This window comes from Aptenodytes patagonicus, chromosome 19 (assembly GCF_965638725.1).
Source record: "Aptenodytes patagonicus chromosome 19, bAptPat1.pri.cur, whole genome shotgun sequence".
Lineage (NCBI taxonomy): Eukaryota > Metazoa > Chordata > Aves > Sphenisciformes > Spheniscidae > Aptenodytes > Aptenodytes patagonicus.
In genome coordinates this window covers 4,679,699-4,691,296 of record NC_134967.1, presented here as the reverse complement: position 1 = coordinate 4,691,296, position 11,598 = coordinate 4,679,699, and the positions used below count along the sequence as shown (strand labels likewise).

Sequence of the window (11,598 nt, the reverse complement as noted above, 5' to 3'; positions counted from 1 at the left end):
AGTTACATGTGAAAGGAGTTGCTGCATGTTGTTGGTCACACTAACATTGCAGGGATCTTTTCACTAGTGGAAAGAGAAAAGAGCTTGATTAAATCTAGCTTAAGCTTAGTAACTTAATTACTTTCTATGCAAAAAAAAATATCCTAAAGTAATCCTTTGTCTTTTAAAACATAAGTAACACCACCTTTCTGACACTATTTCTTCTTGTCAGTTCAGAATTCTTAAAGCTACCACCAGAGGCAGACAAAATCTGTTGAAGCTTGGAGGGCTTTTTGTTAGATTGAAACACACACACCCCTCAATTACCAGAGGACTATGCAAATTTAAGCTAGTTTCCAAAATATGAAGAAAAGAACTAGTATTCCTTATACAGTTAGGGAAATCTGGGGGACCAGCAGTAAAATGCCTGGTGTTTATTCTACAGATCCTGACAGTGTCTTCCTTCTGGAACTGAGTAGTTTTCATTTATTTGAAAACAAAGTTACTGTTACCATGTTATTCTAATATAAATAACAAATTCATGCTGCAAACCTACTCTGTCACATCTATCAGCCATATACAGCAACAGCCTCGCAGACTTCCACTAGATGGCACCTCTGGAACGTACTGTGTCTTAAATTGTAGCGGTTCCGAACAGCAGTGTTTTAAGTGTTAAATATTGCAGATACTCTCAAACCCCACAGCTTTTAAGCTGTGCGCTCCAGTAAGATATGCATGAGAAGCAATACAGAAAGGCAATGATGAGCTTAAGAACTCTGTTAGTACAAAGAGAGACTCCAAGTAGAAATCAGAAAAATGCAACCTTAGAAACCTGTATGACTAGAGGTGTAATAATTCATTAGTAAGGCAGCTAATAGGAAGTCTTTACTGTTAGAAACGTAGAATAGTTATCAGCAGTGATATTAGTTTTCTTACTGCTACCTTCCTACTTCAAATTGCTGATTTGAAAGCAGGTAATGCTATGCAGAACTCGCTTGAGGATGCTTTGGAATCTTGAGGATGAGAGAAGCTACTACAGTGACAAAACTGCTTATCCTAATTTCATGTATATGCTAATCAATTCACATGCTTTCACAAAATACAAATTAAACATCTTGAAATGCAAGGTGAAAAAAGGGAGCAGTCATATGTTCTGGAAGTGGGGGGGGAGACATTAAGATAGCCTTTGCCAAGAAGATATGCACTTGAACTGTAGAACTGAAGGACAAGAACAAAACTCCCCAGAGAAGCACTTGAAGGGTTTTATTCAAAGGTGTTTCAGACCACTTCAATTACCTTACACTATTGCTTTGATGGTGAAACGTTTTCATCAACCAACCTCTGAGTTTTTTAGTGTAACTGCTGACCATGTATATTATAATGATTTTAAGGTATGCCAGCTGCATGTGAAAGTACTTTAAAGATAGGTGAACAGAAATGTGTTGCCTTCTGGATTCTACAATCAAAATAGGCAATGGAAATCCAGAAGAACAGCCAGGATTCAAAATTTCTAAAACACTTTCTCTAATGATGATATGAAAAAAAAAAGTTATACAAGTGATACATAAAAATGTAAGGAGTCGTATCACTGAATGTAGTTTGCTATTATTGTTTCTAAAAGCTGGTCTTAGCGACAGACTTATACAGGCTACTTTTAAACAGAGCACGTAACTCTTCCCTGACACCATCAGAAGTACCTTTAAGGTACTGTAGTCCCCTAATCATTTTCTTGCATACTATTCTGTGCAATGACTACATAATATGGAATAAACCAACAGTTTAGCATAAGAACAAATCAGCAAGTGAAATCATGTAAAAGCCTGTGCTTTGGATTATAGCCCCAACTCCATTGGAAAAAAACCGTAACAAAATGAAACATAATCCAAAGAAGATAAAGAAACACAAAATGAAGCATCTAAAAATCAAAGGTAACAATATGCATATGTTCTACAAAAGACCGGCAATATATATTATGATCCAATTATTTACAAAAGAATTTGTTTCTCATTCTGGGCACCTTGGTTAAGTCATCACTGGTTTTGTTCAAACACCTTTAAATCAATACAGTACGTTAAGGAAGATGTATATCGAAACACAAGACCAAATATCGTATCTGCCTCATATATGCATTAAAAAATCTGATCAATTTTATTGCTTTATAATTATTTGCAGTGCTTATGGAAATATGTCTTAATTCTATCCCTTGTTCATACAGACCACTTTGCTTCCATCTTAAGAACATCCTGTTGTCATCCTTTTATGGGATTCTTTTACCCGCTGAGTCAAACTATGCTGCACTGCACATAGCTGCCTATTAAGATCTTATTACTAGTGACTCTTCCTCCCAGGGCAAAAATCTGCTCATGCAACTCCCATTTTTTTGTCCTGATCCAAAAGAGCGACTTCTCAAAATCCTTTTCTTTTTCACCTGCATGTAGTATAACTGAGCAAACCAGCAGAGCTGGAAGTCAACATCCAATTCACTTAAGGTCAACACAGCCCCTGGCTGTTTTGTTCTCCAGCCGGAGTTTCATTTTGAGGGTGAGGGAAAAGAAAGAGGAGGCAAAGATGAGTATCTTTCACAAAAATATCATTTTGTGGTATAATGAAAGACCTAGGTGCAGAAAAGTTTGTGTTTTTACACAAGAAAGGAAAAAAATACTTCAGGTTCAAACTACCCTTAGAAAGGGCTAAGGCCCACTACTCACCGGGGGCTTGGTGCTTTCTTTTTCCCTCAGTATGTTATACAGATTGTCATAATTAGACAAAAAGCCTGTGGTATCTCAGTCATTCGTTACTGAGAAGTGGGCTAACGCCTTAAAGGAGCGGAGCAGGTACGGACCCATTAAACCGGGAAGACTTCAGTAGCCTAACCCCAGCTCGGATCCCGACGTCCATACCTGCAGGTCTGCTCCCGCCTCCGGGCAAGCGGCGACGCGTCTGCCGGCGGGCAGCTCCCTCCTTCCCGCCCTTCACCGACCCGCTCCCCAGCCCGCCTTCCCCGCTGCCCCGGGCCCCCTCCCCGGCCTTGGCTCCCTCGCTCCTCACGCCCCTCACGGCCACCTCCCCTCAGCGCCGCCCTCGCCCCCGTTGCCATGACGCGCGCGGGCCGCCCCTCCCGCGCCGCCACGACGAGCGGCTGGGCCCCGCCCCTCCCGCCCGCCGCGCCGCGCCGCGCCCCGCCTCCCAGCGCTGCCATTGGTCGGCGCAGCGCGGGGCCCGGCATGCCCGGCTCCTCCGCGGCGCCGGGCGGTCTCACGTGATCCCGCCCCAAGATGGCCGCCGCCGCCCTCTTGTTTTGATGAATAATCTCTGCGCGGGGCAGGGGCCGCGGCGCGGGCGGGGGCGAGGGCGAGGGGTGCGGGCGGGCTGGGGCAGCCGGGGGGCGGCTCCCCCTCGGCCGCGGCGGGGCGCGGCGGCAGCTGAGGCGCGGGCGGCAGGGAGCGGGCCGGGGGCGGCGGCGGGGCCGGCTGCCGGCGGGCGAGGCGCGGCGCGGCCGCCCCGGAGATGCCCTTGTGAGGCGCCCCGGGGGGCAGAGGCGGCAGGAGAGCGCTTCCTCGGAGCTGCCCCTCGGCGGGGCAGAGGAAAGCGCCCTCCCTCCCTTCACCATTAAGAGGAAGGCGATGGAGGAGCTGAGCGCGGATGAGGTGAGTCTGCGGGGCCCGGGGCCTGAGGGGGCGGGCGGGAGGCAGGCGCCGCCGGGGGCGGCCGGGCCCCGCGGGGAGAGGGCGCCGGGCTCTTCCTGGGCCCTCTTTCTGACCCCAAGGTGAAACCTGTATGTGGGAAGGAGCGTTACTGAGGCGCTCTGCCTTCGCCCGGCGGCTGTGCTCGGTGTTTTTCGTGTGCCTCCTTCGTGCTGTCCCTGACCTGCGACCCCCTGGCTGGTCGATGGGGTTGAATTGCTTCTCTCCTGGTTAATTGTTTATTCTCTGCTTCCATCTGCCAGGTAGTCTTTGTCTGGAGATGTCTCTTTTCTGTGTTCAACACTAGGCGTTTTATATGCTCTCTCTGTGTGATTTAAAAAAAACCCTACTTTTTAACATAGTAAAACACTTAAAATCTTGCTTCTTCAGGCTCTTTGCTGAGAAGCAAGGCGGGTGTGTGTGGTGTGGTCTTATATTTAATATCATTTATTCTTGAAACAGTTTGAAACAGGCTTGCCAGTTTTCCAATGCTTCCTTTGATTTACTTTTTTTTTATTCAACCTCTTGTTCTTTCACTTAAGAGTTATAGGTGTTAAGTTGTGATTGACAAACATCTGACATGGAATAATGTGAACTGTTTTTTGTTTCTTCCTTCTAAAGGGTGGTGTTTTCCTTTTTTTTTTTTTTTAATATAGACTAAGGCCTTATGTTTTGCTCATATATTGGAGGACTCTCAAATGAATTCTGTCGTGGTACTGATCAGGATATAGGGAGTTTCCCACTGTCCCAATGTAATGCCCAAATCATGCACAACTTCAAATCTTCCCTCATCTCTTTAAAATAATGTTTTCATGTTAAAATGTATGGCATACATATAAAGTGTATTGTATTAGACCACCCGCAGCATTGATTGGCTCATTGCTGTACTTATGCTCCATGGAGGATCAAAACAAGTTATTTTTGTTCCGTACCATATCTTATGGCAGGATTGTTGAGCAAGGTGGCTGCTGTTGTCACTCAGATTTGTATTCCAAAAAGTTAAGATGTTTTTGATTACCCTGTACATCGTGATTTAGCAATCCTACTATTGCAGGAGGAGCAGCAGGAGCTAGGAGAAAATACTTCATGCTATTTACTTGATGAAGGTCCTCATACTCTATGGAAGCATTGACAAAAGGAGTACAATTCCCATGTTGGGGAGAGTGGGATAGGACGCTAGTGTTGTAATTTCTACTGTGAAAAGGGATCTCTTATTTTATAGGTGTATTTCATGAGTACTTTGTTTACATGCAGACATGATCGTTACAGTGCATTTGATTATGAGCTGTTTTATGATTAATTTCAGAATTATTTAACCTGTGTAAGCTTGTTTGTGTCATTACTTCAGCGATTACTGACATCATCAAAAACACTGCATCGTGAAACACTCTGCAGAAAATGAGTTCTCCAGTAGGGACTCATCTACCTTTTCTGGCAAAATGTTTGTCTCAAGTGACTCAAGTTTTTCCATGTCTTTCTAGTACAGTTCAGCTAGGACCAAAGCTGACCAGTCTTTTAGGTGATTGCTTGAGACAAACTTAATCTTACATCATTTTAAGAGAGTCACGCTGTCACTTTTTATTGTTAATGGACCCCTCATGGAAAAGTCACAGCCAAGTCTCTTTTAATATTCCTCCACATCTCTGCTTTACTGTTACTTGATGCAGTGGACCCTGGATCAGAGGTGGACTGTGTGGAAAAATATCCTCCTAAAATACGTTATATGTGACTTCTGTCTGATTCAGACTTTTTATCTGGCAGTGACTGAAGGTGAAAAAACAATTAAAGTTGAAATTATTTGCAAGCCTCTTGTAGATTGGATTATCTTCTTGTATCGAACCATAATTGAGTATAACATTAACAGATTGTAACTTAAAAAGAAGAGAGACAGATACAATTGATAACGGATTTGGGATTACAGGATATATTTTAGCTTCAGGAAGGTATTTTCTACTGCTATCAACAGTGTGTCTCACCGAAATTTTCTCAGTGTTTATTTTGTTAAAGCACTAGAAGTTGTCATTCACTACAGACCATACTAGAATCTTTAGGAGAGGAGAAAAGAAAATTCCTTTTTAGTGTGTAAATTTTAGCATGAGTGATAGATAGCACAAGATGAGCATAGGGACTGCATAGAAAAAAGCAGAATGAAGCCAAATGTGGTATAAAGTGGAAAAGAATGATGTTAACTTAGCATCTTTTAACATTTGCATGAATTTGAGTAATTTAGAGTGGTGTTTTCTGAGCATAGGACATGACCAGTGTCACCAGAAAATGAAGCATTTCTTAAACCAATTTAACATGCTCTAATGGATACAAGAAAAATAAAGCTATCCATTCAAATTACCCTTTATTGTACAGATTTGGAACTCTTCTATGATTATGGTAGAATAAAAAAATCCTTAGAGTCTCACTAAGCAGTTGCCACTAAAGCAGATGTTGATACAGAATTTTTTTTTTAACTGAGGGTGTGTGAGCCTGAGGGACCAGTCTTCCTGGTTGTATCTCTATTGGTCTGCTGCATAATCAAATTATCAGTTAACTGTCTTTAACAGGGTGCTATTTTTACATTGTTTGTTGTAGTGTGTCCAGCTAACAGCTTCTAAGAAGTCCAGTAAGATCAAAAAAGTATTTCTGAAAGCTACTATTCAAAGACATAGTCCAGACATGTCCAGCAAAAAAACTGTGCTGATTAAAAAACAATGTGCTTTTTCCATTCAACCAATTAGATTTTTTTAATTAACCTTTTAAACTGTATATTATGGAGTTGTGCTCTGTAGGGAAGATGGACGTCGTTTGTTCCATGGCCTGTGTAATAACTAGAACCAAATAACTTGTCACTGTTAGGTAATATAATGATACGTAACAGCGTTGTCATATGTCACTATTGCAAGCACCTATTGCTGAAATCAAGGGTTGGGTATTATTGAGGTACCCTAAACTTTCCTAGGAAAATATTTAAAAAAAAAAAAAACAAACAAATAGCTATGCGTTTCTTCATGGTAATTTGGAGAGTCATTCAGTCTGAAATAAGAACAGGTCACTTTGAACTCCCGCAGTTCTAACATATGTTATTTGTGTTACATGAAGGCTACAGGTTGGGGCCTCATTTGTGCCTCGTATTGTGCAAACAAGCTATGTCTTCTGAGTCCCCATGTTGTGCCCTGAGCATAAAGCCTATCTTACTTCCCTCGTCTTGATGCTTGTTTAGTCTTAAGGCACAAGGGAATTAGCTGGATAGAATGTGTGCACCGGTTTTATGCTGTATCCTCGAACTTCTCTTTCAGCCTGCACCTTTGCCTTTCTAGCACATTGTCTTTGTTTCTCCCCTTTTTTCTCTTTTACTTAAAACTTTCTAATCTTCAGATCAAATTTCAGATTTCTGTGATAATTTTATGTAAACCTAGAGGAGTATGACAACTCAGGGTATCTAAGAACCAAATCTGGTCCTTTAACAATCGCTAAATGTACCCTCAGTTGTGAAAGCTGTCTCTTTCAGTGGAAAAAATATTCAGAGTTTATTTATATTTTAATGTTAATTTGTTCAGCAGTAAGGAAGATAAGTATAATTTGCCTATCATCCTTAAAAGGGGCAGGGAAAAATCTTGTATTCGTTTTAATTGCAATATCTCATCTAAAAGCAGCTTGGTATCTGTGCAGATTTCTTTGTTCTGTGCCCTTTTCAGAATTTTTTTCAGGGCACGTTACAGTCTGGGGGATTGGTCTGTAAGAAAGATGTGTGGTTGATGGACTAAGAGTGACAAATACAAGGCAGAAAGTTCGTCATGGTGTCCTCCTGTTTCAACAGCGATGACTGCAGCTGGTTTTGACGTAGCTTTGGCATTGATGTAGCCTAGCACTGTAGGTGAAGGAATGCTGAGTGGCACAAGAGACCTCAATTATCTGCTTAAAACTGGGAGATGATGAAGAGAGGTTTTGTGCAAATCATACCTTGTGAGGGATATGACCTTGTTTGCGTAAACAACGTTTGACTATATTTGAGAATACATTGATAAATATATTGATTATTATCTATGCCTTTTTCTCCTCACATATTTCCTTCCTAACATCAGATTTGGAACTAGCTAGCAAGAATGAGTATGAACAGTTGTGGAAAAGTTTCACATCACATTTATTTTTCTTGCTTTTTACATAATTGTTGTGGTTTAACCTGGCAGGCAGCTAAACACCACACAGCCGTTCGCTCGCTCCCCAGCCCCCAGTCGGATTGGGGAGAGAACAGGGAAAAAAAAAAAAGGAAAATTCATGGGTTGAGATAAAGACAGTTTAATAGGACAGAAAAGGAAGGGAAAATAATAATAATAATAGAATATACAAAATAAGTGATGCACAATGCAATTGCTCACCACCTGCCGACTGATGCCCAGCCAGTTCCTGAGCAGCGGTCACCGCCCCCCGGCCAACTCCCCCCAGTTTATGTACTGAGCATGACATCGTGTGGTATGGAATGTCCCTTTGGCCAGTTTGGGTCAGCTGTCCTGGCTGTGCCCCCTCCCAGCTTCTCGCTGGCAGGGCATGAGAAGCTGAAAAGTCTTTGACTAGTGTAAGCACTGCTCAGCAACAACTGAAACATCGGTATGTTATCAACATTATTCTCATCCTAAATCCAAAACACAGCACTGTACCAGCTACTAGGAAGGAAATTAACTCTATCCCAGCCAAAACCAGGACAATAATTATCTTCATCTTTCTCCCTCAGCCACTTCTGTATATATGGGCTGTTTGTGTGTGTATTTGGTTTTGGTTTTTTTTTCCTCCATTCCTCCCTGCCATTCCTTTATCTGAAAAACATGGTTACAGGTCAGCTGAATGGTAAGGAAACAGCTTTTAAAATGTTAATTCAACCCCCTAATTCAAATAGATTTCAATTCAGCTAGGTTGTTTTACTGATAATATTTTTGGTACAGCTTTGTGAGCTATGAACACTTCATTTGGGTTCAACAATAGGGAAAACGGATATGGGAACATGTAGGTGACATTTTCTCAGGTATACCTCTGAGGGGCGAGGTAGTTCTATAGGTTTTTTTCAGATAAACAGCTGAAAAATTAAGATGTAAGGTACAAGTGGAGAGAAAAAGTAACTTTTTAGAGACCCTAATATGTACAGCTTCTACTTGTGGCAAAGCTAAACAATTTATTTATGCAATGAGCTCCCCTATTTTGCTTGACAAGGAGGAGGGATTAAGGCATTCTAATCATAGCCTTTTTTTTGGCTTAAGAACAAAAAAAAAAAAGGGAATTTATTTTCTAGCTGCCTTCCATGTTCATGTGGTGACACCTGTCATGGAGGGAGATGTAGTTCCAGACTCTAATTTTCCCACCATTTTTGAAGTCTGATTTAATTTGATCTGTTTTTCTTCCTGTTGGGGTAGGTTTCACAGGCCATTAAATGACTACAGTAATGTAGCACAGACATTGACTTGACACACATCTTTTGTTCACTCCTTCACTTGCTTGGCAGTTCTTTAGGATTATGAGCAGAAATGAAAACTGATACATTACATGCAATGCTTGAGTATCATAATGCAAAGAGGCAATAACATGAATTGCTTATTTTTGCAGGGAGTGGACACCCTCAAATACGATACTTTTATTTTGTGCTGGGCCTATTTCGAGCTGAAGATGTAAGCTTTAGGAACAGATCCTCTGAGGCAGCCTGTGATAATAAATAATTTCTTTTCTGTTTTTTAGTTATGTTTTAAGTGAAACTTGAAGCACTTATAAATGATGAGTTTTATAAGTTTTGTCTATTTCTTTCTCATGTATAATATTAGTTTTATGTGGTCACATGCTAATTTTAATAAATAGATTCATAACAGCTTTCTGAAGTCAGATTTTGCAGGCAGATGCTTCTCCGTCTTACTAATAACGTGCAAAAACTGTTTTTTAAATTCCGTGTGGTGGAATGTCTCTAGGTGATGTGAGGATGTTACTTACTGTCTGTCTTTACTTCTCAAGATGCTTCTGTCCAGCAGATGAGTTGTATATTTTTAGTGTTTCAGGTCTGTTTCAGATTAACTTGGACAGTGGTGGTCTTTAACTTTGAACTGCATCTTCTTTAGCACGGGTGTTTTTATTAGTATCGTGTGGTGTGAAATTAAAGCAAAGGTCATCTTCATATTGTCCCTTTTATCAGATTAATGCAGTTTGTTTCATCAAATGCCAAAATAAATGGGAGGAATATTGCAGGTTTTGAAATTGCTGAGCAGTTAATGTTAAATTTATCTTATACAACCGTTCGAGGGACGGAGTATTGTCCAGTGCAAATGGTTTTCCAAGGTATCAAATACATACTTAAAATCTAAACATCAAGGGTATTTTAGTATTGTCACACAGAACAGAGAAACGGCAGTAAGACTCAGCTCCATTTAGCAGGTTATCAAGTAAAGCTTCTACCTTTGCAGTTTCACAGGATTGAATACCCCTGCTGTGTAGGAGGGCCAAAGGGCAACCATGGGGAGCGTGTGCATACGTACGTGCAAACAAACTCATTTATTTGCCGTTGTTTTATTTCCTTTGTGCAGATTCGTCGAAGGCGCCTTGCTCGGTTGGCAGGTGGACCGTCTTCCCAGCCGACTACACCACTCACGTCGCCGCAGAGAGAGACCCCACCTGGACCACCTGTAGTAGCACCAGCCCCGGGGCCATCCCATAGTCTCGGCCTAAATGTCCATAGCATGACCCCAGCTACCTCTCCAATTGGTGCATCAGGTAGGCTGGCACGTTAGAGACAAAAATTAATCTTGTATGTCTACTGAAAGTTATTACGCAACTCCTTATCTTTAGAACATGAACACTATTACCGGTGGTGTTTCTGTTGTTACTAAAAATAATTTTCAGAAAGAAACATTCTAAAATGGTGAATGAAGGTGCTTTTTGTTTTCATTTTCCAAATAATAAATGGTTAGATACAATTGTTTTCCAGGTATAAGTAAACTAACGGCATTTAAAATAAGGATTAGCAAAGCTTGAAGAAGTTTGTAATACAGTTTAATATTGCAGAATATTACAGAAAAGAAAGCCAATCTGTCAAGGAGACAGGAGAAAACCCTTTTCAGTCTTGCAACACAGTTTTTATTGATCGGTTTCTAGGTACGTTTTAGCAATCAGTCCCAAGTTCATTTTTGATCTTTAATTACTAGCTTTTGGCACAATTAAAAATAGTAGGCTGTGACTGTGCATTGTCAATGTAAGAATAAAGTGTTTGCTTTCTCCTTTGTATTACTTTGCCAATTTCACTATTTACTGGAGTGAATAAAAGTAGGATATTTACAAATGGTATTTATTTCAGAAGACAGAAATAATGCCTGATCTATTAAAATCAGACAAATGCAGAAAGCATAGAAAGTTGGGAGGGTTGCTCTATAGAGAGGCGAAGACAATATTCTTACATATAATATGACTTTTGACCTAAAAAAAAAAAAATTTTGATTTCAAGTTGGCTGTCTTGGAAATCAAAACAAATTGGTGTGTTTTCCAGTATGTTGATCTTTATCTGAAAACTTAAATTGTTTTGTATGTTGTGTTACTAAGCTAAGAGGTTCACAAAACCAATCTCAAAACAAATGTCAAGATTGTTTTAAACAGGTTTTCAATATGATTTCTAATAATTTGATAGAAATAATATTTTTTCCAATGCTCCTTGATAAGCATGCAGAATTCTTTATCTGTTTACCTATTTGCTTTCTGAAATGTTATGTTTTTCCCTTTGGCAAGTACAGTAATTCACAAGCTTAAATCTTGTAATTTAATTACAGTGCTGTTCTGAAACACCTAGAAGTAACTCCTTCCTGCTTATTTTGTTGCCTTGTATCCAAAGCAGGACAGAGAAAAGCTATCAAAAGCATGTCCTGAGAAAAGCTCATTGCAGACAGAATTTAACACTGTGTATTGTCCTCATGATTATAGACAGCAA

The 11,598-nt window shown here is 40.7% G+C and overlaps 1 protein-coding gene across 2 annotated transcripts in view; it reads left to right on the top strand.

The window, feature by feature from the left end:
- Positions 1 to 3,465: 3,465 nt before the first annotated feature.
- UBE4B (ubiquitination factor E4B) overlaps positions 3,466 to 11,598 on the top strand; it is a 44,250-nt gene continuing 36,117 nt past the window's right edge. For both annotated transcript variants that reach the window (XM_076355866.1, XM_076355865.1), the window contains exons 1-2: positions 3,466 to 3,626; positions 10,208 to 10,394. In XM_076355866.1, the coding sequence (XP_076211981.1) occupies positions 3,603 to 3,626; positions 10,208 to 10,394 (211 nt within the window). In that variant the 5' untranslated portion in view covers positions 3,466 to 3,602. The remainder of the gene's footprint in view (positions 3,627 to 10,207; positions 10,395 to 11,598) is intronic.